The sequence below is a fragment of the Ambystoma mexicanum genome, chromosome 3p (genome assembly GCF_040938575.1).
Source record: "Ambystoma mexicanum isolate Mex_15411 chromosome 3p, UKY_AmexF1_1, whole genome shotgun sequence".
NCBI lineage: Eukaryota > Metazoa > Chordata > Amphibia > Caudata > Ambystomatidae > Ambystoma > Ambystoma mexicanum.
In genome coordinates, this window is record NC_090925.1 from 1,051,578,438 (window position 1) to 1,051,603,467 (window position 25,030).

The window sequence follows — 25,030 nt, forward strand, 5'->3', positions numbered from 1 at the left end:
TAAATTCACTCTTTTTAATTATGCGAAACCCAGTCCTTAAGTCTGCGTATCACAGATCAAAACACTTTAAATACATCTTCCATCACAATAGAGCTTCAGTGCATTGAAATATTTGCCTTCAGTCATGACTTTTCGCATGATAGTGTTAAAACTGGACATACTCCACTGAGACACTCTGTGCACTGGATTTACATTAACGAAAACTAGTACTCCTGATCTTTTGATCCTTGGTTTGGAAATTTGGAAGAGTCAAACTCATTACAGAAAATACCTGGCATCAAGGTGTTTTTATTTTATTATTTATATTTATATTTTATATTAATTTTTATGAAGGAAATTAGGAACAAGAAAACAGGACCCTTCAATCGAACCTTTCCACACAAAAAAAGTCTAAACTTCCAAATCAGTGTGCGTACCTATGTTTTTTGTGGCATGTTTACGTTCGTGTTAATGACATATACACTACTTGTTTACACATTTCATGACATAACCATGAAAAAAATGCATTTAAGGGAAAAACTACGCATTGTGCGATTCTTTGCTTGGAAGCATGTACCTTTGGGCCAGAAATACTCTTCTGTGATGTGTTACCTCTTTAGAAACTAGAAACACTCCATTATCAAAAAGTCATTCGACTTAAGTAGAAAAAACACTTGAGGGGGAAATTTTGTAGCAATTTAACAGGGATAGATTGACGAGTCTCTGGATGCAAACGTGATCCCTCCCATCACTTGACATCTTAACTTACTATACAGGTAAATAGGACCTTTCTAAAGGAGGGCTGGAGGGTGGGGGATAGATAAGGGCACGACTTCACTTGATGGTCCTGAGTGGACCTGGCTGCATCTTGAAACCAACCATCGCTTTGATCGCAGTTTTTCATCTAGAGCGGCATCACTGCCACCGTGTGATGGGTTAGGTTTGTGTCTGGCTTCATGTCCTTCATGTCCAGAAGCTCAGCCATGTAGAACATGTTGAACCTTCCTTCGTAGTCTACAGTTTTATATCTACTCAATCCCATTCCCAACACGTTGGTTGGCCTCTTTCGGCAAAGGTCTACCAGGCTCTGATTCCATGCAACGCAGAGACCCCATTCGCCTGCTGCATTGGGGTTTGCCCTGAGGTCAGGTCCCCGACGCCAAAGTTCATGAAGTTATTGCTGGCGGTGGATGGCTGCATGGCCTGCATGGATGGGTAGCTACAGTTGTAGTTCGCGTTGCAGGCTGGGCTGCTGTAGTTGCTATAGGAAGAGTAGCTATTATAGGAGTACGGATTGATGCTGACATTGTAAGGGGATGACTCCCCTAGGCAGGGCTTGCCATCTCTGACCAGCACAGGGACAGCAATCCTCCTGGGCGGTGGCAGCCCCACCATCTCCAGGGTCTGGTCCTGCCGCTGCCTCTTGCACTTGTACCTTCTGTTCTGAAACCAGATCTTGACTTGCGTGGAGGTGAGCTTCAAGACATTGGCCAGGTGGTCCCTCTCTGGGGCCGACAGGTACTTCTGCTGCTTGAACCTCCGCTCCAGCTCATAGACCTGTGCCTGCGAAAAGAGGACCCGTGGTTTCCGCCTCTTGCGCTGTCTCGGTCGTTCTGCCTCTTCAAGGTCCCGCTTCTCTGGCTCCAGATGCTTCTGCAAGGGGCAAACTTAAGGAAAAAAACATGTGTTAGAAAATTACAGTATTCCAAAACACACTCCCCACCCTTTCCCCAGTCTTTCCACCAACACATTATGACTAGTAATCACAGGCAATCATTTTATAGACATTTTCAAACAAAAATAGAGCTTCTGGATAGCATGTTGACACTAAAAAAGTACTCATTTTATTGTAATGTCCTGTTATTTTCACAGTATTTTAATAAGTGATTGCATTTTGCTAGAAGAAAATTAGTTTTCTAGCTGTTACTATCATAATGAAAACCGAGCCACCTTTGAAGTTATTTTTTAAATAACATGCATTCATCTTTCTCTTACATTACATACATGGTTACATTTATATGCATTTTGGCTATGTTTGGGCATCCATGCCTATATCAATGTATACATAATAATAATAATAACTTGTCATAACCTGTTCTATGGGAAGGTGCCCACTCGGGAGGTTCTACAACCACGTTTTTGCTCATTGTACATTTCACAAAGGAGAAATATCCATTTGCATATCAGTCTTTGTCCCACCCACAAAGGCAGTCCAGCACCAAAATGATAGGCAATTCTCCTCTGAACAAGAGGACCAACAGCAACCCCAGACTCAGGCTTCATCAGTTTTCACCCTAAGCAACCCAGGGTAATCCAGACGTGGACCCCTTGCTCATTCTGTTTTAGAGAGGCTTAGATTCACCTCATTGATGAGGCCCGACTAGGCTGAAAGACGTGTCTGGGGTTGCTGATGGACTGATATGCAAATGGTTATTTCTCCTCTGTGAAGGGTGCAGTGAGCTAAAACGTAGCTGTAGACCCTGCTGTGTGGAAGATATTCCATAGAACAGGGTATTTGACCCATGTTGTTTCTCAGCAGAGGGGCTACCACACTCCTTTGTTAACTTTGTATAGCTTGGGGTTTCACCCAAAGTAAACCAGGGTAATCCAGACGTGGACCCCTTGTTCACTGTGTCTTAGAGAGGCTCAGCTTCACCTCGCTGATGAGGCCCTACTAGGCTGAAACACGTGTCTGGGGATGCTGATTGTACTCTTGTTCAGAGTAGATGTCCCTAGCATTTTGGTGATGGACTGCCCTTGTGGGTGGGACAAAGGCTGATATGCAAATGGATATTTCTCCGCTGTGAAGGGTGCAGTGAGCTAAAACGTGGCTGTAGACCCTGTAGAGTGGAAGAAATTCCTTAGAACAAGGTATTTGGCCCATGTTCGTTCTCAGCAGAGGGGCTCCCACGCTCCTTGTAACTTTGTATAGCTTGGGGTTTCACCGTAAGTAAACCAGGGTAATCCAGATGTAGAGCCCTTGTTCACTATGTCTTAGAGGAGCTCAGCTTCACCTCACTGATGAGGCCCTACTAGGCTGAAACACGTGTCTGGGGTTGCTGATGGTACTCTTGATTTGATTGAACGTCCTTTATTATGGGCTTAACTTAAGAGACTGCGGTTCCACCTTCATTACTCCATCTGATTGTATGTTTATACTCAGACACTAGGGCATTGGTTAGAGCCCACTCCAGTGTAGAGACTTCAAGCGAGTTCCTCACGAATAAAGGAGTGTGTCAGGGCAGTCTGTTGGCTCCCTCTTGTTTATTATATTTTTATCTGACTTTATACCACCCTCGCATTCGATGGGCTCTCTCGCGCCGAGCTTGAATTGGGTTTTATATCCCTCTTTATTGTATGCAGATGATGCAGTACTTTTAGACCTGACCCTTAAGGGGCTTGCCTGTAGCCTTGCCTATGCATCTCATCATTTTAAAACCCACGGGCTAAAATTAAATGTAAAGAAAACAAAGATCATTGTGTTTGGCCTAAAAAAATAAAACACATTTAATTGGTGTATTGACATGGTTAAACTAAGTGTGGAGGACTCATATTGTTATTTGGGTGCTATCTTTGCAAGCAACTGCCGGTGGTCTGCACATCTAGCAATGGTGGAAAACCACCTAAGGACCTGTTTCTGTGGGCTCAGGTGATTCTAACAATAATTTCTCGGCTTCCGCTTTGATAAATGCATTCAAGCCCTTGAGTCTAAGATTTATTGTGCCATATTATATGGTTCTGAGTTGTGGGGTAGTGTAAGATGTACCTCCTTGGACTGCATACTCAGTATTTGTTTAAAAAAGCTTCTAGGTTTGATGCCCAGTATGCCGGGAACTCCTCTTGCATTTGACATCCGGGTCTCTAACACTGCCGTGCAGGCTAAATCAGGGTTTTTGGAATACTTTCACAAACAACATTCTTCTCAACGGTTGAAATCTAGCATCTATGTATGTCATATATCCCTGGGATAGAGACTATAGAAGTCTATGCAAGAAGGGGAATCAGCTTTGAGGAATTGAGGAGTGGGGCAATAACAAAACATCAATTATCCATGGAAGCCAGAAGGAGAAATTCTGCTGTTGCAATAAAAAGCATGGATAAGCTAACTTCGGTGGTGCTTCCAAGGAGAGCCAGCCAGAATTATTCGTTCACGGACTCAGAGATGAATAATTGCAATGATCCGCCTGAATGTTCTACCTCTGAGGGCCTGGAAGAAATGGTTGTTTAACTCCAAACGGTGCACATGTGGTTGCAGGTCTGAGGAGGATGTAACTCACTTCTTATTTATCTGTCCCGATCTTTTGGGTCGGAGACGCTCACAGTTGAAAAAACATTTTATTGCTAATAACATCAGACAGGTCTCAGATGCGATGAATTTTGCTTTGTCATTTTTAGGTGTGCATTTTATTAATTATTTATATAATTATAGTGTTGATGCTTTTAAAAGTTTGGCAGGGAAATTTTTACTTGTTTTCATATTCAATTATTTTGTGCTGTAGCTTTTATTTTGTATCTATTGTTAATGGTGAAAACTGACATAAAAGTGTTAACTTCTCTCTCTTGTTCAAATGAGATGTGCCTAGCATTTCGGTGGTCTACTCTTGTGGGTGGGACAAAGACTGATAAGCAAATGGCTAGTTCTCATCTGTGATGGGTGCAGGGAGCTAAAACGTGGTTGAGGACCCTGCAGAGTGGAAGACATTCCATAGAACAGGGTATTTGACCCAAGTTCGTTCTCAGCAGAGGGGCTCCCAGATCCCTTGTTAACTATTATATACCATTGTTATTGCCCAATCAAAATTGTTACTCATGTAATCAACTTGGTAAGAATGAAAGGCTGGTTTTAGCTTGCCATGATTGGAACCTGTGAACTGCAGATGGCACACAGATCGTAGCACGAGCATTGGGCGCCTAACACGCTCAGGTATTTTACCAGCTTATAACAAGTCAACTGTTTTTATTTATACAGACATACATCTGCTCATTTAAAAAAAAAAGTGCTAGTAGCACGCAGGGGACTGCCTATGCTCACACTACTGTGTGATCTCATCCCCTATGTGTATATTTAGTTGCACTGCAAAGTGCAAGTAAAGCGTGTTAAACCTAACAAAAACCAGTTAACATGCTTTTTTTGCACTTTTTAGTCAACAAGGATAAATGCATCTTGCAATTTATATTTTCTGGAGACATTTACACTGGATTCCCATGACATCAGGCTGCTTTTGTCGGGTGCTAAAAGCAGGCCCATCCCACAGGAATGCATTCTTATTTGGCCTGTTTGACATTGTCATAACGGTGGAAAGAAATTCACATTTGGCAAGTGGAGTATAGGGGCCACGTGGAGAGGATGCATATGTTCCGAGACCCTGTTCCGCCTGCAAAAAAACAGGGACAACACCACAGAGACAAAGAAAGTGGTGTAGAAGCAGGGGTAACAATGCTACAACTGTTTTTGCACCACTTTTGTGTTCCTGCTACTTCAAAAATGAGTCACGCAGAGATCACAAAGTAGGTCAATACTTTGTATATTTCGGAATGCACCCATAAAACAAAGAAATTACGTATTTTGTTAATACAGTACAAAAGGAATAAAAAACAAACATATGACAGCTTTTAGGAAAATCACTCCCGGTCTCAGTTTTTATTTTAAAGAGCCAGGATACACAATTCGACTAATAAATGGGCAGTTGTGAGTTTTATAATAGTATGTTGCTTCGTCACAAGAGTTAAAATGCAATCGCTTTATTAAATGTGCTAATGTTATTGTTTTAGGTTCGGTATTCTGATTATTGTGTGTATGTTTGCGGTCTGTGCTCAGCGGTGGGATTTAGTTGAGTGAGGTTTTTAATCGAACATGAAGAAATGTATTTAACAAGTTAATGAAAGGCTATAATGTTTGCGTGGTTCTAGTGGGGGGGAGGCGCCATTACAGTCTTTTGGAATCTTGTCCTTACTACCGGAAATGTCTTTCTCCCTAATGATTTTTTCTTGCAGGAGCATGTTTGTACTATACTATTATGTCTTACGCTGTGGGTAGTTGGTTGGTAGTGGGTTCAGGTGGTTTGTTCTTTTTCTCTACTTGGGGGGTGCGTGCAGGCTAGGATTTATGGAAACAAAGTGGTTTATGTTATGCTAGTATTATATCACTGAACTGCAGTTTATAAAAAAAAGCAATCAAGCAGCCAGAAATTTTGAAAGGACGATCAAGTGGCCAATCACTCATTTTCCTTTGCAAGTTACAAGGACGACAATGGACCCTTCTTCAGGCCATGCACAATGAAACTGAAATACACAGTGAAACAGGGCCCAGAATAACCTTATCTGTAAGAACAGTATGGGCCTCATTACAAGTAGGGCGGTAAGGGTTAACGGTCACCGGTAACGAGACCAGTGCCGTTAAACCCTTACCACCCTACTAAGAGTTCCCTTTGCGGGACCTTCCTTAACGCCTGCTTTTAGCTGGCTTTAAGGACGGGTCCTGCAAAGTGACTTTAGAGCTAATAACGGTAAAGTAATTTACGGTACCGTTATTAGTGCCTTCCCCATTCCCATTGAGCCCTATGGGGGCTCAAATGGGAATGGGGAAGGGCCCTGGTGAATGGGGAATTACCGCCCCCGCCAACCTTGGAATGGGGCGGTAATAGCTCCATTCACCAGGGCGGAGTCGGTAAGGATTTGGAGGCAACCATGGCACTAATAGCACCTAATGGCTAATAGCGCTAATAGCGCCATGGTTACCTCCAGACTCGTAATGAGGCCCTATGAGTTGTTATTTGCTGAGATCTGATTGTGATTTTTGCCGTAAACAATTTTTGTCACCATGCTTCCTTTTAAAAAAATATCATTTCGGCCATTACCGATCTATTTTTCTTGAGAGTGATCACCTTTTAAGTTGGCACGTTCACTGGTGCTAGGGTGTTGCCAGAGATATAAGTCTGCTCTTGTTTACACACGTGTCATTTCTTCTGTGTCCATTTTGTCAAGAATACAGGCAGTCTAAAACCATTAATGGATTGGATAACAAGATCGCAACGGTGGAAATACCATTCACAGCGGAAGGATAAAGCCAAGACGCTTGCGAAGCAGCGAAAAAAGGCAGGAAAGATAAGAATGTATTCCATCTTCGTGGGCTTTAATGTTAGATAGATTGAAGCTGTCCTGTCATCAGAGTGTCTGAGACAGCCACCCAATAGGTGGATTACACCCACACAACCTCCCCCGCGGACCATCATCAGCTGCATGAGTTATCAGACTTCTCACTATCCATCTCTTGCACTCTGTTATATGTATGTATGTATATTATATGTATGCATGTTCTTCAATATATGCGCATTGAATTGCCCCAAAATTGTATTGCTAATAACTTTTGCCTTGCTGGATTGATTTGGCTGAAATTTCCCCCAAAGAAATGCCTCCCATGGGCCCGCTCAAAGGTGAAATTTTGGGCAAATTTTGGAAACGGCTCAAAGGTTATTAAGAAAAGAAAATAGAGCTATTTTCATCCTTCTCCCTTTCCTTTGCAATTTGAGAAAAAGGTGCTTCCATTGAACATTTACAGCGTGAAATCCACTGGACAGATTTGCACCACAAAAGAAATACATTGGGCACAAAGATTTGCAGATATTGTTTTTTTAGTTTGGTGTAAATCTGTCCAGTAGTTTGACATAGAAGGGGATACCCCGTAGTAAAGAGCTGAGGCTTTTCAGCAGTGAAAAACCACCACTGTTTTTTTTTTTGCTCAACGCAAGCCATTCTGGCAATAATCCATCAGGAAGGTAAAGAAGATGAGGGTGGACAATTATATTAAATTATTTCACATCATGGTGGTGTTTGGGAGGGTAAAAGAGGACCAAGTGGTTCGTTGGACACTATCAAGAGGACTGAACAGTCCATTCGGACTCATATAATTTTTGTCTTACTATGGGACTCGAGCAGGATTCTCAAAATCGCAAGACATAGTTGGAAAACAAAGTGCGTCACGGGAAAGAGCATTGCAAAAAGAATAAAAGAGAGGGTTGGGAGGGATTTACCCAAAGAGGGTAGTGGGGACCAAAGAGAAGAAGCATTTCAAGCATTGCCCATTAATGTGGTAATGGGCAAATGCTGCATTACCGCAGGAAGAATTATTGCGGCAATACAAGCCACAGTGATGTGTCCATGGCATATTTTCAGAAAAAATAATCACAGAAAAGAAAGAAGGGGTAAAAGAAGAGACCCAGGCCACTTCATTTAGATTAATTGTTGCAACATTAACACTGCCCATGGCTGCAGGACTTGGCCCCTGGCCATGTCTGGAGCCCATAGCTAGTGGAATATAGTTATTTATTAGTGAATGGATATGGGCCAGTGGGCAACATTCTTTTCCCCTAATTGTTGCAATGGGGAAAATGGCCACAGCTGGTACAGTCTGGACACTTACTAGTGAAGAGGATATGGGCCGTGGCAGTAGGTTGGGGGTCACTGGCTGGGCCATAGTCTTTTATCCCGATTGTTTCAACCTGGACAAAGGCCCTAGATAATATATAGCATAACAAAATGCTTAATTGATATTCAGTGAAAAAACGTTATTCATGGCACAATTAAGATAATCCAATTCAATGAAACCAAACCCATGAAATTTAGCACGTGTGGGAATTGATGACAATCTTAACTCAAAATACTGCCTGGGGTCACAGCAGGGTTCAAACATGCGATAGAAATTGACATCACGAGTTAAATCTACAGGGAGGATGCCATTTTATGGTTGTGTTGCAATAAACTAGATAATCTTGACTGTGTCTTAACTTAAGTTATTTGTATATATAATGTTCTGCAAAGAATGGTCAGAGAGGTAGCGCACGGCCTGCAAACAAATCTGTGGTGGTGCTCGCGCAAGAAACAGTCTGAACCACTCCCTGTCCATCCAAAGGATGAAGTTCCATCCCCTCACCATCTATGAACCCACCCCCAGGAGTTTTCTTTTAACCAGCATTATGATCAAATAATATATTCTTGCATTATAACAATTAGAATGTCATGATGTTTGGACCTCCTGCGTGCCATGGTCTTGATCCCGTGTCATAGAAGGTCAAGTAAGGGACATTTTCTGCTTTGGATACATTAAAAAAAGGTTCCCGCTCAAAGTCCTGCAGTGATGAAATGGATCATCCATTATGACAGGAGGGTACTGTAACCTGTGTCTCTCAAAATGGTTTGAACTACGACTCCCATGATCCCTCACCACTCATTCTGCTAGATACAGCAGATAGGTTTTGAGCCCAAAACATCTGGAGAGCCAAACGTTGCTGATCCCTGCATTGCAACATCCTTTTGCACTTTTTAGCTAAATTAAGGCTGTGCTTATCCACCTTGCTGACGTTGACACCTACATTGATGTTCCATCTCTGGCATCTCCAGGCTAATTTCAACTATGGCATTGAAGTAACATGCCTTATACTTGAATGGGTGCTAAGGTTGGATTTGTAGTGGTGTGGAGTTAGTGGTAATAGGTCAAGTTTCATGACTGAATGTGTAGTGTTATACAGTAACTGTTTGTACCTTAACATTTGTATTCCCACGCATTGTACACTTTATGTTAGAATAAACTTTACTGTTGATCTGAACATTTTTAAGGTATAATTTCAGTGTTTTTTTGGAGTATAGAATATAGCATGTGAGTGCATTAATGTAGTTTGAGTGTTTGCAGAATGAGTGTATTAGCATATGAGCGTATGTCATAGGAGCCATATGCTTTACATTTAGTACATGTATGCAAAAGCTTTAATACGTATAGTAGCGTACATGTAGCAAATGTACATCTTCAACATGTACATTTTGAATTAAAGCTTTAAATTGATTCCAAAAGTGTGTTGTAAAAGCGTGTGTTGTAAGAACATATAGTGTACTTGTGCATGCTGTAAGAGTATGTTGTATAACAACATGTGTTATAAGTGTGTGTACAAAGTGTGTGTGTTGTGTGTGTGTCATAAGAGTGCATGTCGTGTGTGTTTGTCATTGGAACATGTGTCATGAGAGCTGGTGTCATACAAGCATGTGCTATAAAAGCGTGGCACAAGAATGTGACCTAAGAACCTAAGAGCATGTCTCGTAAGAGTGTGTGTTATAGCAGTGTCCTAAGGGTGTGTGTCGTACGTGTGTGTGAGAACAGCAGGTGTCATAAAAGAGTGTCATAAGAGTGTGTGGTATAAGAGCATGTGTCGTAAGTGGGAGTGTCCTAAGCATGGGTGTGATAAAAGTGTGTGTGCTAAGGCTATGTATCATAGTAGTGTGTGTTATAAGTGCGTGTGGTGCAAGAGCATGTGTCCTAATACATGTGCCCTAATAGCAGGCCATAAGAGCATGTAGCATATGTTTGTGTGTTGTACATGTGTATGTGTCATGTCATTGATATAAGGTTAAGTGTCATAGGTGTGTATCTCTTAAGTGTGTGTGTTTTTTAAGAATGTGTGCTGTAAGACTGTGTGGTGTATGATGTATGAGTGTTTGATAGGTAAGTGTCTGGCTTGTGAGTATATGACATATATGTAGCAAATGAGTGTTTGCTATCAAGTCATGAAATTCACATGTCCTTTACACCTCCTATATGACTTGAATTGAAGCAGGTTTAACTTTCATGTGAGTTTTCAATATGTACAAGAGGTGTAAACAAGTTTGACAGTTTGCACATGCCTGCAATTTACATCTCCCGAAAACTGAAATCAAAGTAAGTCCTGACTTTCATGTGAGTTTTCAGACATACATTATTGCACATCTCCCACGCATATGTGTAGAGTTGGTATATACAATGTAAATTCATTCTTCTCATGTATAAAAAGCCTCCAAAACGTACGAAGGCTCACAATAAAGTGAGCTCTAACTTTGATTTGAGTTTTCAATACGTACAAGAGGTGTATACAGTTCACACGGAATGCAATTTACATCTCCTTAAAACTGACATCAAAGTCACTGCTAACTTTGATGTGAGTTTTCCTATGTTTAGTAGTGTACATGTGCGCAATGTACATACTCGTACATATACAGTTCTTATCAAAGACGCACATTCATTATGTGCATGCATCACATATCGATAAATCTTAAATTGTTTAAATCATTAATTTGTCAAAATTGGCCAACTCAAATTTCACATTTTTTTGCAGTGCACCAATTCCTGATGAGATCATGGGGAATGGGAAAAAATAAGAAAATCTAAGCAGACAATTTTGTGATATTTGGACCGAAAAAATAATGTTTTAATCTTTAGGAAAATCCCATGTTAAGGACAGTGCAAAACGTGATCAAAGAGATTTTTTTAAAAATTTTAATCCCACAATGAAAAATTCTAATATGCTCAATGCAGAGGTGGATTCCTTGACATTTTACTGTGGAATTTTCCATACAATTTGTAAAAGTTATTTTAGAATGATATGATAGGTTATTTATAACGTGCTTAATACCCAAAGGTTTCTAAGCGCGGACCCAGGGATCAAACCTCTGTTGCTCCGTGTCATCTTGCTTCCAAGGCTAGCACGTCGCCCCTGTGCTATCCTCCTGAGACTTTCTATTTGTTTTAACCTAAGCTATGTATTGTGCTACCGCAATGCCATTATTTATATTTAGAAGTTTGGAAAGTCCACATGGCTATATGCTAGAAATGCTTGGATGGGGTAAACATCAAATAATCCCTCAATACATTTGACTAAACTCTGGGGTTTCTACAGCAATTCTCTGACAAGGTAAATATCAATTCAACATCAATGGATAGATTAATTATGGAAATACAACTGACACTCAGCTCATATGACTGACTGGAATACAAACAGAAAGCCAGAATAGAATCTACCATACTGAGGTTTTCAGGATCTAATATCGATCCCTTTTGGCCTATGGCATCTGGCTGCCTTTGCAGATATGATTTTAAAAAATATGTTTTCTACTCCTCTTCACTTTCCTTTTCTGGCATTCTAGTTTTTATACACCTGTTTATACAGATAGACTCGACTAAGCCGTCCCTGAACCAGAAGTTAGGCAGTGCCAGAAATCAAATTCTGGAGTTTAGCTTTCAGGAGTATCTTAGACACATCCAGGAGTAAATGGGCTTTCTTCCATGCACGGTCGCAGTGAGCACATCTCTGGACCCACACACCCAATGTTGAATAATTACAATCATCTGCCTTCATGACTGATGGAGACGCTTGAAACACAGCACGATTATCCAGGTACAGCATTTACATAAGTCATGTACGTAACAGGACCAACACGCTGTTTTAAACAATCCCCATCCCTACCGTCTCCCCTTTTCCAACTCTCAGCTCATTATAAATCCCCTATTTCTTTCACACATTGGACAATACACCAAACTTCCGACAAGTGAGGGTGCTCCGAGACCACCACTCTGGTAATTTTGCACAGTATAAAAGCTCTATCACATAACTTATGACAGAAAGAAAGGCGTACCGTTTGCCAGTGAATGTTGCACAGGTTCACTAACAGGATTTGCCCCTCTTTCAATAGAAGGACTAATCCTGTCCGAGAAGCGATCCCCCTGGCGTAACATACACTTTCACCATTCGGTGGCAGATCTTCAACCATGAACGTTCCGTTGTAACAAACCTGAAATGTGTCAGAGCGTGTGACCTGGCTTTTGGGGAGTGTGACAGGGATGTGTGTGATGGGCATGAAATTCTCCTGTATCAGAAGCTACACCTGGAAGATGATGGAGTATGTTTGGTTAATGAAGTGAAAAAAATGAAATGGGATGGTGGAAGTGAGTGGGATGGGTGGAGTAAGTGGCAAAGTGTGTGGGGAAATGTTTATTTGTGTGAGACAAAAGTGGTACATGTTTTCTAAGAAGATTGTGGCTTCTGTGGTTGCTTATGCGAGTGGAAGACCCACCGGTGATGTTTAACTGGGCCCCCCGAGACTGTATGCAGGCTGGTGAAAGTAAGAAACACGGTTTGGCTGCTCTCAGGAAGGCATGAACAGATGGGGTACCCCCATACATCTTTCAGACTGCAGGGCATGGGGTAAATTCAGAAATACACGGCTCATTCTGAAGGAACCATAAATAAGAAATACACATAAGGACAGATTATGGATTTTAGAGATGAATGCTTCTGCTGTCCATTTTTTCCAAGAGCTTTATCCTCTTGTGTGTGATGAGGTGATTGAAAGATTACATAAGCTCATAAATAAATGACTTTCTTAGCCTAATTAAGGTATGAACTGGTTGGTTTTATTGCATCATATATATATGTAGGGCCATTTGAGCCACGTCACATATTCCACAACGCCACCTATTGGCCAAGGCATTGTGGGTATGCAAATGAGCTCAGGTGCAAGTCATGAAATTGTCTTTGTCTTCGGGGGCAGTGCTACTTTATACGTGGCTTAATCCACCCAAGACAGTCATTTTGCAAGGCTGTTGGGACAACTACATACCTGATTTCACCCTCATTAGGGATCATCAGTGCAGTACAAACCTGGCAACTTTGTGGTTGGAGCATTGGGGCATGGAGAGAAAACAAAAACAGATTTATGATGGGTTTCTGAAGCCTTTTTAAACCCACCATAACTTTTGTTGGTGTTTTCTTTACATGCCTCAATGCTCCAACCAGAAGGCTGCCAGGTCTATACTGCACTGATGAGGGTGAAACCAGGTATGTAGTTGTCCCGGCAGCCTTGCAAAATGTCTGTCTTGGGTTGATATTGAAGCTGCGGAATGGATACTTCTGGAGGTTTAATAATGCCATACATGCGCTTCACCGTACAGTCCATACTTTAAATACGCACATAAACTTATCAAATATATCAAGTCAAGTTGCAGTTGCTCTTGCTCTGATTGTTGTATGCTTATATTATTTCCATTTTGTACTCATGACTTTTATTATCTGACTGTACTTACTGCTATGTGCTATGCAGCAACCTTGATATCTATACATGTATATATAGGTTCATTGAAAAACCTTAGTTAAGGTGCAGTTAAGTTCTGCAAATTCAACGCAACAAAACCCTTGAAATTCAACAAATGTGGGCAGTCAGGACCAGCTTCCCTAGGTGCGCTCCCGCTGAAGTCCCCCATAATGGCATTCTGTATGTCATTGTGAATTCCTTCCCTTGTAATATGTATGTGGTCATGGGCTGGTCATGACTTCCCAGATCTGCTGAATTTCAAATGTTTTGTTGTGTTAAATCTGTGCAGCTTAACTACACCTCAAATAAGGTTTTTTCAGATAATCTAAAGGGTTTTGTTGTACTATAGTTGTTTTACAGGCCACTACCCATGGCCTTCACCCATGACCAGTGCCAAAGCCTTTGGCGGTCAACGGCATACTTTAAAACACTACCAGGCCACTAGCCATGGTCTTCGGACATGGAAAGTAGCCACGGCTGACTGCCATTTCCACTGTACCTGTTCCCCCACTATGCTTCTTTTGGACCCACTAGGTGGACACCGCCTTTGGCCATGGCCACTCTACATGTCTTTCGAACAGACTAGCCAGGGACTCCGGCCCTGGCCAGCAAGCAGGGCATTCGGCTGTGCCCACTGTATATTTTGAAACACTACCGGGCCACTTGCCATGGCATTTGGCCATGGCCACTATACATATTCCCCCAATATGTTTCTCTTTGGACCCACTAGGTGGCCACGGCATTTGGTCGTGCCTACTCTATATTTTACAACACTATGGAGCCACTAGCCATTTTTCCAATAGATTACCCCACACCTCACTGTAAAATTCCACTATTAGTATTAATCAATTTCTTTTAATTCGCTCTTTCTTTAACAACTTTTTTGCCATCATGCGTTCATTTCAGCAATGAACTACAAATAACCCTGAACATTTTGAAAATGTTTGTGGTTATTTTACATGTGACACACTTAAAAAAAAAAAACCTGGATATGGAAATAACCACGAATATGAAAAGAATTACCTCAAATATGCAAAACTGTTTGAGCTCTGAACTTTTTCCCCAGCCCCCCCATTCTCCCAACTCCCCAATTTCACATGGTGTCCTCTTTCCCCCTCCCAACTTGTAGCCTGATGCCATGTCATCCTTTCTCCTCCTCCAAAAGGCATTTTTTCAACTTTTCATTTTCAGATAACCTCGAATATTACCCCAAATATTCGCAGATATCTGTTGCATTGGGAGAAAAAAGATGCCGGCTTTTTCATTTCTAAAAAGCCTCTCTGCTGAAGAGCACCATGGGAGAGATCTCTATAATTTTGTGAGAAAGGGGCACCCCCTTCACCATCAAATATATGTTTAAGTACTGGATGCAATAACACCAAATTGCCCCCAGAACGCAATTCAATGCTTCTTGTCCTAGTTGTTACATACCTGGTCCAATTCCATCCCGTGCTTTTGGCTGTGCGGTCCATCAAAAATGTGCCTTTTTTCTCTATGGGAAAATGAATGGGGACTAGGCCAAAAGGTTTTTTTTGTTATCTTAATGAATTTTGTATTTTTATTTTTTAACAGATCTTTCCCAAAATGTTACGTTATGGTTAAACAATGTATTACAACAAACCCCATGAAATTCTGCGGCCGTTGCAAGTGAAGACATCCTCATGCAGGCAATCCCTAAAAAATGTCATACATTATGTCATTCACTAGGTCCTAGCTGCGCTGATGCCATCTGTGATATCATCCATGAGCTCCTGAGCTAAGCAATTGGTGGACTCATAGTTAAGTTGATCATCATTTTGAACACCCACCGAATTTCATGTCCAATACATTATTTCACCTTAACGGTCTCTTAACTAAGGTTTTTTGTTGAATTTCCAGGGTTTTCTTAGGCTATATCTTACCTCCCATGTAATAGTAAATAACCATTGCCAGTGGCCGCAGCCTTTCCTTACTGGCAACTTTGGAACAATTATGATAAAACACTGTGGTCCACTGACCATGTTCTTCGGCCCTGGCCAGTGGCCACAGTCTACAGCCTTCACCCAGATCCCCTTTTGTAGTAAATAAACATCTTCCACCGGCCATGGCCTTCGGCTGTGGCCACGGACCACTTTCCATCAATTACAGTGAAAGACTGTGGAACTGCTTCACAAGGCATTTTTCAATAGGATGGTGGCATTGTAAAACACTTTTGTAAATCAGGTCCTCGTGGCTGGCCAAAGCTTTGGCCAATTTATCTGGATACATGTGAAAAATGTAGAATAAAAAATTTTAACGAACTGAAAATACGTAAAAGAATATCAAAGTCTATTAAATATCCCACCCCAAACCCCTCCCCAATAGATTTAACCCCTTAGCCCACCCCACATATCTTTTCTTTTTAATTCTGTATTTCTTCGGTATTTTTTATTTGTTAAAATGTAATTCTCTATTTTGTATTAGATATAATCACTGCATCTCTGTTGGTAGTAAATAACCATGTCCCACTGGTCTTCGGCTGTAGCCCCTTTTTGATCCAATTATGGTGCCACTTTCCACCAATTAGAGCAAACGTCATGGCCCAATGGCCAAAGTTTCCCCCTTTTTTCGGTGCCCTGTCTGTCATTCCCACGTGATTTCCACCCGAGAATTTACTGCGGGAACATGACCGTGAAAACCATCGCAGAGAATTCTCATCCAGTGCGACAGGTTCCTGCAGAAACGAAACATCTTTCCATCACCTCGGCAACATGAAAATGCCTTAAGTCTTCCTATGCACCCATTCTCCTTGTTTGGTCTCCCCACCTCCTCACTACTGTCAAAGTGGCCCCAGATCCTCTCCCTTGTTTCTTACTGTGACGCACAAGCGAAAAAGCCTTTGTGCTGCAATGCACCATGGGCTTTGCATAAAAGAGTTTTGGGACCAGCAGGCAACCCCTTCTACATCAAAGTTTTAGGAAGCTACTGATTGGATTTACAACAAACTACAAAAAGGGTTATATGTACCACTTTAATATGTGGCGCGAATGCGCTTAGCAGCTTTCTCTCTGTTACTGTTCAAAGGATGCCCCTTTTCCTATATGGGAAAATGGATGGGCTTCGTCTCAAAACAGGTTTTTTCCTATGCGTGTTAACATTTGAAATGTTTGACGAATTTCTCAAAATTTTTCCAGCTTAGAAGAGGCCGTGTGGGGCAATTGCTTTGGAAACATTTGGACAGATCCACACAGTGGGCCTCATCACACGGACGGCGGTAAGGGTTAACGGTCACCGTTAATGGCAACGGTGACCGTTAACCCTTACCGCCGTACTACGAGGTCCCTTAGCGGGTTGGTGCTTTAACGCCTGCTTTTTGCAGGCGTTAAAAACCAACCCGCTAAGGGACCTCGGAGCTAATTACGGCACCGCAAAATTGTGGTGCCGTAATTAGCGCCTTCCCCATTCCCATAGAGCCCTATGGGGCAGAAATGGGAATGGGGAAGGGCAATGGCGGAAGGGGGATTTACCGCCCCACCGACCTTGGAATGGGGCGGTAAATCCCCTTACCGCCAAGGCGGTGCCGGTAATTTACCGGCATGGTCCAGGGTGCTAATAGCACCCTGGATCACCGCCTTCCGTGTAATGAGGCCCAGTGAGTCCAAATTTATTTTCAATCGAACGCTTCCATAAGACAATGTTTTGTAGGTTTCAATGTAACTTTTAGGTGGTAAACTATATGTGTATATATGTCTATGTTTGTTACATGGTAAAAAGAGTACAGTTATAGGAACAGATAAATGAAGATGATTGAAGGAAATAAATCTTAATATGAAATTGATGTAGGTCTAAAAAACAATCTTATAAACAACTTTTTCGCCAATTGATGATCGCTCTGCTCAACTCTAATTCTGCCGGTTGGAGCTATCCCCTGTCGGGGCTCCTTCGGTCTAAACCAACTGCTCTGCTGCCGCTGCACCCTCACTTGTAATTCCTGGGTGCCTGCTCTACATACAGTGCTCAGTTGCCACCCGAGGGGTGGCAATTTATTACCCCTATACACAGACACCTAAGTATCACATTGCTTTAAATAATGATAATTCTGTCAAAACAACTGTAGTGAGGATCATTAAACACACCGCTGTAAGACAGGGGCGGGAGTGCATGGAAAACTCTCTCCAATCAAGCGCACGTATGCAATGTACTGGAGACACATTGGTAGACGAGCAATATGTCGCCTTTCTGGTCACTTAAGGGGAGCATTGTATAACAGAAAGACGTTGGGTTATTGAAGTGCCATCTAAACAGATACATAGCTATGTTTACACATGATGTGTGTGAAGATTTGCCAAAACAGGGTATGTCGAATATTTGATGCTGAGTTGTCTAGATGGAAAAAGTCATAGTTTGTTCCAAAAGGGACCGGTCCTGGGTGAAATACCCAAGGAGGCATGTTTTCGGCTCGTCTAATGCAAAACCACTCTGGGCCTGATTAGCAAAAATGTTTTCAATGGGGCTTTCCCATGTTAAAACATTCTTGTAAATCAGGCCCTAAAACACGAAATGAAAGGTCCTCCAAACTTGGAGGCAGATCGAGTCTTGCTTCAGTGTCTTTTGCTAGTTTGGTTAATTTTCATTCAGTTGTTTTCTAAAAAGAAAAATGCATCTATTTACACAGACACACACACATGAACAAACTTGATATAGTACTGTCTTTTTTCGTGTACATATTTTTCAAATGGCTTCCCCGCTTTCCTAAATTATGCAATTGTGCACTTTTTCTTCCTTATCTGACAAAATTGTGGGAACTCTCAGCCAGTCATTAGTATACATCAATATATAAAACTGGACTTTAGTGTAGCGTTCCCGAAAAGGGCTAATACTCTTTCCTACTTACCCAGGAAGGAAGTCGCAAATTCTGCCTTTACACCATGATATAATAGCGTAATGTAATACACTATACATTATACAATATAATCAATCAGTCAGATCACTGTATTCCACTACCGCTGGTCGACAAACTGCCTCACTCTTTGCCTTCTCATGGGCGCACACTGATCGACGTGGGGGCTAGAACCCTCAATGGACTTCGGCGGACTTCTGCTCTGTGACTGGACGCCTTTTCCCTATGTTTTAGGAATATGGGACAGGATTGTGAGCCATCCAGTTTAATGTTGTGTCATTAGTTGTAGGTATCACCACTCAACCCTTTGGTTCCATCTTTTTTTATTTTTAGTAAGTGCTTTCTGGTTTTTCTAAGAAAACCTTCGCACTATATACAAAATATACAAAAATAAAACCCAGTTTCCACATTATCATAAAAGAAGATTACAATCCACGTAATATATTCAGAATACATTCGATACATTCACAATATATTACATTATATTCCTAAAGAATTTCTAATTAGAATTGAATAAATATGATCACAAACTAGCCCCTTAATTTATATACAAGTGGGAATGTTATTGGGGAACCTCCTGCCTCCTTTTGGTACCCGTCATTGCATAATTTTTGAAGTGTAACCTTCAATACGTGGTATTTCAGCTGCAGTAATTACCAAAGCCTCAGCCAAATATATCAAGCTCAAAAATTGGTCTGATAACAACCCATCAGGGATTGAGACCAATTTACTGTATCCCTTCCAATTTTGTGCTGTAGAACGGGACATTCCAGTAAGATGTGGCGACTAGATTCAATCGCATGACCACACAATCGGCACAATCTCGTATCACGCTCCACACCAAGCTCTTAGGTACTCGAAAGTTGGCATGATGAGTAAGCCTAAATACAAGATAAAGCGCCTCAACGGTAAGGGACAAGATTTTACCAAATACGTACATGGTCGATCAGGCAAAAAGCCTTGGGTGATGTATTCAATGTATCGTTTCCTCAGGCTTAGTTTAGCAGTATTACTTGCACGGTCCCACACCTTTGTTTTGGTCTTGAATGACTGAATAAACAGCACCAAATTGTTTGACAAGGAATCCCTAGGTCAATCGTATTAAGATGTGTTGTTCCCGAGGGCTCCAAATCTCAATAAAGAGTGTTGTGACAGTTATTCGCAACCTCTTGGTCTGCAAATATAGCAAAGTGTTAGCCTCCTTCTGAGCCCAGCCTAGCCTAATGTAAAATGCATTGCAATGAATCATCCACAGGGCCGCTAATGATATTATCCTGAGCTCGCACCTCAATGCTTCAATGGCGACGGATCTGGGGACACCCTGAAAAGATCTTAATAGTCTACCATCAATCGGATCTAACCATGAGACTAGGCGAGAGGGTAGGAGTTCCAGTCCATATAAAACACCTGGGATAATCTTGATCTTATATATTTCTAAGTAACCTGCTATATTCTGTCCCCCTTTCCTGTTAAAGTTGGGCAATGTTTGATAGGGATTCCCAGATATGCATGCATATCTGCCACTTCAAGGGATTCGTTATCTAACCACCAGATGAAGCTCTTTTGATGTGTTATCTTCATCTTTTTTAAATGAATTCTCATGCAATTCTTGGCGACATAGCTGTAAAGAGCATCCAAAAGACGTTGGAGTCCAATTTGTGTCCGATCCCACAAGGTAGTATCATCAGAACATGCCGTCCAAGGAGCACTTTCGTCCTCCGATACGAGGTGGGACGTTGCAGCAGGATCTTATAGCGATGTCCATATCAGCTTTGGCTCCATCTGTCTCTGTGGCCTTTTCCTGCTCGTTCTATACCATAGCGTGTTTCTAGCACCAAGAAGGATAAACATCTGCACTATGAAAGAGATTGAACTGGGGGAATACAGATAGATATGTGCATATTTGTCACAACTTATGGAAGGGGGCACTTCAGCAATTAGTCTTTCAAGGTTTGGGAGCAGTTTATTACTTAATTTGCTTTCTGAAAATACAAGGTATGACATGCAGATATGTATTGTATTGTTTAAAGCGCAGACCTAGCGCAGGAGCGCTTACAGTGCGTGGGTAGCCAGGGTATGGACTGGCATCTTTTAACAGTAGTGCCCTACTGTGTGTTGCTGCCTGTGTGTCGGTCTGTACATCAATTGGTATTGATCGCTGGTCATCTGTTGTGGAGAAAGCTACGTTTTGAGAGATTTATGAAATCGTAGAATTGTGTGGGACATGCCGATACCGGGATCGAGTTCCAACGTGAGGGCGTGTGACAAGAGAAGGATTGTATGTGGGTCCTCTCTATGCGGGCGAGCTGTGAGGCAAGCCGCTTGGTCGATTTGCTGCGTGAGGAGCATTTACCAGCAGAAACGTGGAGCGTATTTGCCAGGCACGCTGCTGTGCTACTCGTGACTGCTTTGTAGATGGCACATGGAGTCTTGAATAGTATCCTGGCCTGGAGAGGAAGCCAATATCGTTTGCATAGGATGGGGGGGATTCCGTCACATTTCCGCGCATGTGCTGGAACGTGGTGGACGGCTTGGATAGGCTACAATATGCTAACAATGCGGATCCTATGCACAGTGTAACCTTACAGAATAGTTGTCTTTAAAAGTTCAAAGGGCATTCAGAGCAGGCTAGACCTTTATTAGTTGCCTTTTTTAAAGGTATCTTTTTATAACACGACAAAAGCCGGGGCATCAGGGCGCACCAACACACACGGACAAACACAAGGTCTTAATGCACCACAGCTCAACCCCATCTACTCAAATAATGTATTTTTGGGCACTTCAACTTAACCGTGAAAACAGAGGTGCCCAATATATCACAAACTTAGATAAATCCATACAGTTGTCTACCCCCTCCATCTCCTTCGCCTGCATTGATGCCCTTCCTACAGTCAGATCCCAGCCCCTCTTTCCGCCCCTGTAAAAAAGAGTCTGGCTTGCATTTCCCTGCTGGCCCTTTGCGTGTATTTCTCTGCATTTGGAAAGATGGAGAGGTGCGCAGAGGCCGAGTGGGCTGACTTGAGAGACACGACTCTGCCTGGTGCCACAGAAAAATGCATTCGCTGAATAAAGCTGCTTAAATGTACACACGTGTGCCTGTGTGTGCACGAGAGACACACACACACATCTGGGGCAGAATTGATACTTAATGCAGAGGAGGTTCCCTCTGTTTAATAAGACAGGGGCCCGCTAGCTGCCCACTGCCACCGTGCAGCCCATCACGCAGGACATGCGCTCATAGAGCGGGTGCAAGGAAAGGAAAGAGGACAACAGAATACTTTAAATGCTGCACAGGGGTCGCGCGGTGCTGCGGCTCAAACCGCCCAAGGCCCAAAAGCGGAGGATTAAAGAGCGAAGAAGGACTTGCATCAACTCGGCAAAAGGGAAAGGGGCAGAAAGAGCAACGCGTCTCACGCTGCGTAACATCTCCAGGCTTCAAATTCATAATAGCCCGGAAAGCCAGAGACAACAATCCCCTGCAATTATGTAAATTTTGGATTGGCGCCTTGGAGAACACACCAACAACGTGTGTGACCTGTGTAACATTAAACAAGTTTATAATGGGTTGGCGTGCATCTTCTCTGGCTCCTGCTCACTGTGTCTTGGGTGCCAAGAAGCTTGAAGCCGCAGAGGTTTTACGCGCGACGCTTAAAACCTATGTGGCTTCCAGCTTGTTGGCAGTCAATTACAAGCCCGAATACACGGAAAAGGCCTCCGTTATAAAAACGACGGATTTACAAACAATGGCAAACTAAAACAAACGATACCTTTTTTTGTTACATGAAATATAATAACACTATAGGGTAGCGTATGTTAGACTGCATAAATGACATTACAATGGCTGGTGACAGTTTAGGGCCATGAGTCATGTTTTTATGGAGAAATACGATGTCAGTGTTTACCCGCAGCTTTGGAAAACGAAAACACATGTCAGGCGCTGGGATGATGTCACGCCCGCGCAGGGACGGACCGGGGCATAAAATGGCCTTGTGCACCAATGAGAAAGTGGCCCACAGCTGCAAATGGCAATTCATTCCATTTGCGTCAGGTTGTTTGACTAATGACTAGTGCCCAGGGGAGAGTTTTTTGATAAAATGTGATGCAAATTGTGCATTTTAAAAAATATTTCTTCAGTAACACTGGTCAAAACTACTAGCCGCATGGTGCAGTAACCTATCAAAATGGCCCACATTGGCCAAAAAAGTGGCCCACTTTGACCCCAAAAAACGGTCCCACACAGGGCCCTCCCGTGCCCAACCTCCCCCTCTACGCCTTCACTCGCTCAAGGCCTCGGCCACAGCCACCGCATGGGTAGGTTCGCAGCATAAACTCCAAATATTCGTTGAAGGGATGGCATTGCTTCTTGCACACAATGGGCCTGGTTTACAAACATGGGAAAGTCCCATTGAAAACATGTTTGTAAATCAGGCCCAGTTCGTGCATTTTACGCTGTTTTCACGCTTTCCACCCGGTGTTCTCATTCCCTTTCCATCTAATGGCCGGGATGTCAGCCTCTTGGCGGCCTTCTTCCTCGCGTAGTATTGCCGTCCAGGGAATCCATATGTGTGCCTTAAATGAAGGGTTATTCGCGAGTGCGCGTGCATGGGTTCCACTCGCGAAGCTGCAGAGCAAGCAGGCAGATAATGGCACCGTCCAGCCTCGGTTCCATGAGGTTTGTCAGGCAGAATAACTATGGTCTCCTTTCCACCAACTTTCCAATGACCGGTTTTTCTACAATCTAAGCTAACAGCCCCAAACCAGCTCTAAAGTGTAGTGACGGCAGGGTTCGGCGTTTGGCAAGAGGACGGAAACGCTTAAAGGTCCTCGCCCCCCACCGCGCCCCAGGAATAGCGCCTCCTTAAATCATGCGACATTTCACCGGAGGGGACGTCTGGCTATTGTCCCTGCCGGGTTACCTCAGGTAACTTCTGCAATCCTATTGTATCTGCCCCAAAACAAAGGGTGTCCGTGGCACACATGCCTTTCACAACACCGAACGTTTTTTAGAAGCGCGTGCGAATATTGCAGTTACTTTGATCCATTTCCTGAGAAATGTTATGACGGCCTGCGAATCCCTGACAGCTACTGACTTGAGTGATCCGCGCCTGCGCACTGCTTTCCGGGTTAAAGGCCGGCGTGTACCTGTGAAGCGCCTTTATACTGATGCGTAAAGGCGTTATAACTTGGCACTATAGAGACTGATCAAACCAGGGCTTTGGAAAAAGGCTTGAGAAGTATATATATATTTTAAATACGGGTTCGGTGCAGTGGGTTTCACATTTTAACAGGTAACTCTTTCCATGCGTTAACATAGGGATCCGCGGGTTATTACAAGTGCCTTCTGAGAAACGTATCGCTTCTAGCGGCTACAGGGAGCATGGACGTGTTTCGTTTCTACAAGCACAGGCTCGACCTTCTGCAGGCCACAGGCATGACATATCTGTGCGCTGTGCTTTCCAGAACCATCGAATTTGTTTATTTATTTTTGGGGGAGTGGAGGTCAGCACAGCGCCGAGTGCTAAGTATCTGGAGTAACACCACCCTATCTGTTCTGGCTTTAATTCGAATTTGACCTGGGTCCAAGGGACAGACCCGACCCCCCACATGCCCCCTCCAAAGAGCGAACAATCAACAGTTGGCAGCTCCTGGCCTGCTAAAAAAACGTTCATTCTTGTCTCTCAAGAAGTCCCAATTTGCCCACAAAAGTCCCGAAAATCAGATCCTACATAAAGAAGAGACGCCGGTATCTGGCGGGCCCGTGTACCTTTTTTGTCCGCCTTTGGGTCCATCGCTGCGTAGTTCTTGGCGTAGAAGGTGACGGGGAAGGCGGGGGAGGCCTTGGGGTGCTCCCGCTGTGCCAGCTCCTCGCGCAGGTCGGCCAGGCTGGGGGTCCCGGAGTAGGCCTCCTGCTTGAAGCTGGACAGCATGCAGGAGGGGGCCACCTCCAGCTGGGGGGAACCATCCATGGGGAGCGCCAGGCAAGGGTGCTGCTGCTGCTCCAAGTTTAGGATGTCCTTCACTGAAAAGGGGGTGGAGGTGACGGGGCTGTGGAACATGACTGGGGGGTGGCTCTCGCTTGGCCGGAGGCTCAGCAGCGGGGCGGCAGCGGGGTCCCGGGGCCCCCCAGAGCAGTCATGTCCTCCCGGTAGCGGCTCGAGCCCGGAGGGGTGTGCTGGGTTCGCAGGCAGGTACGGCAGTGGCTGAGAGGAAGGGGTCAGGCAATAGGCAGCCCGAGCAATCCTCGGCTTCCCATTGGCCGGTCCGCTGTGACGTCAGCGGGGAGCCGGAGCTATCGTCACCTAATAT

At 43.3% G+C, this 25,030-nt stretch overlaps 1 protein-coding gene across 1 annotated transcript; it reads right to left on the minus strand.

Moving 5' to 3' along the window:
• Positions 1 to 24,906, minus strand: NKX2-5 (NK2 homeobox 5). Its single transcript, XM_069652417.1, has 2 exons — positions 24,489 to 24,906; positions 1 to 1,646 (listed from the first exon to the last, which is right to left on the minus strand). The coding sequence occupies exons 1-2, from the start codon at positions 24,778 to 24,780 to the stop codon at positions 1,057 to 1,059; spliced, it is 882 nt and encodes a 293-aa protein (XP_069508518.1). The 5' UTR covers positions 24,781 to 24,906; the 3' UTR covers positions 1 to 1,056.
• Positions 24,907 to 25,030: the final 124 nt, after the last annotated feature.

Excerpts from the sequence above, each read along its gene's own strand:
- NKX2-5 (XM_069652417.1), bottom strand. The coding sequence starts at position 24,780 with ATGTTCCACAGCCCCGTCACCTCCACCCCCTTTTCAGTGAAGGACATC. Across the intron at positions 1,647-24,488 it reads CCCAAAGGCGGACAAAAAAG|TTTGCCCCTTGCAGAAGCAT; the intron begins GTACACGGGCCC and ends TTTTTCCTTAAG.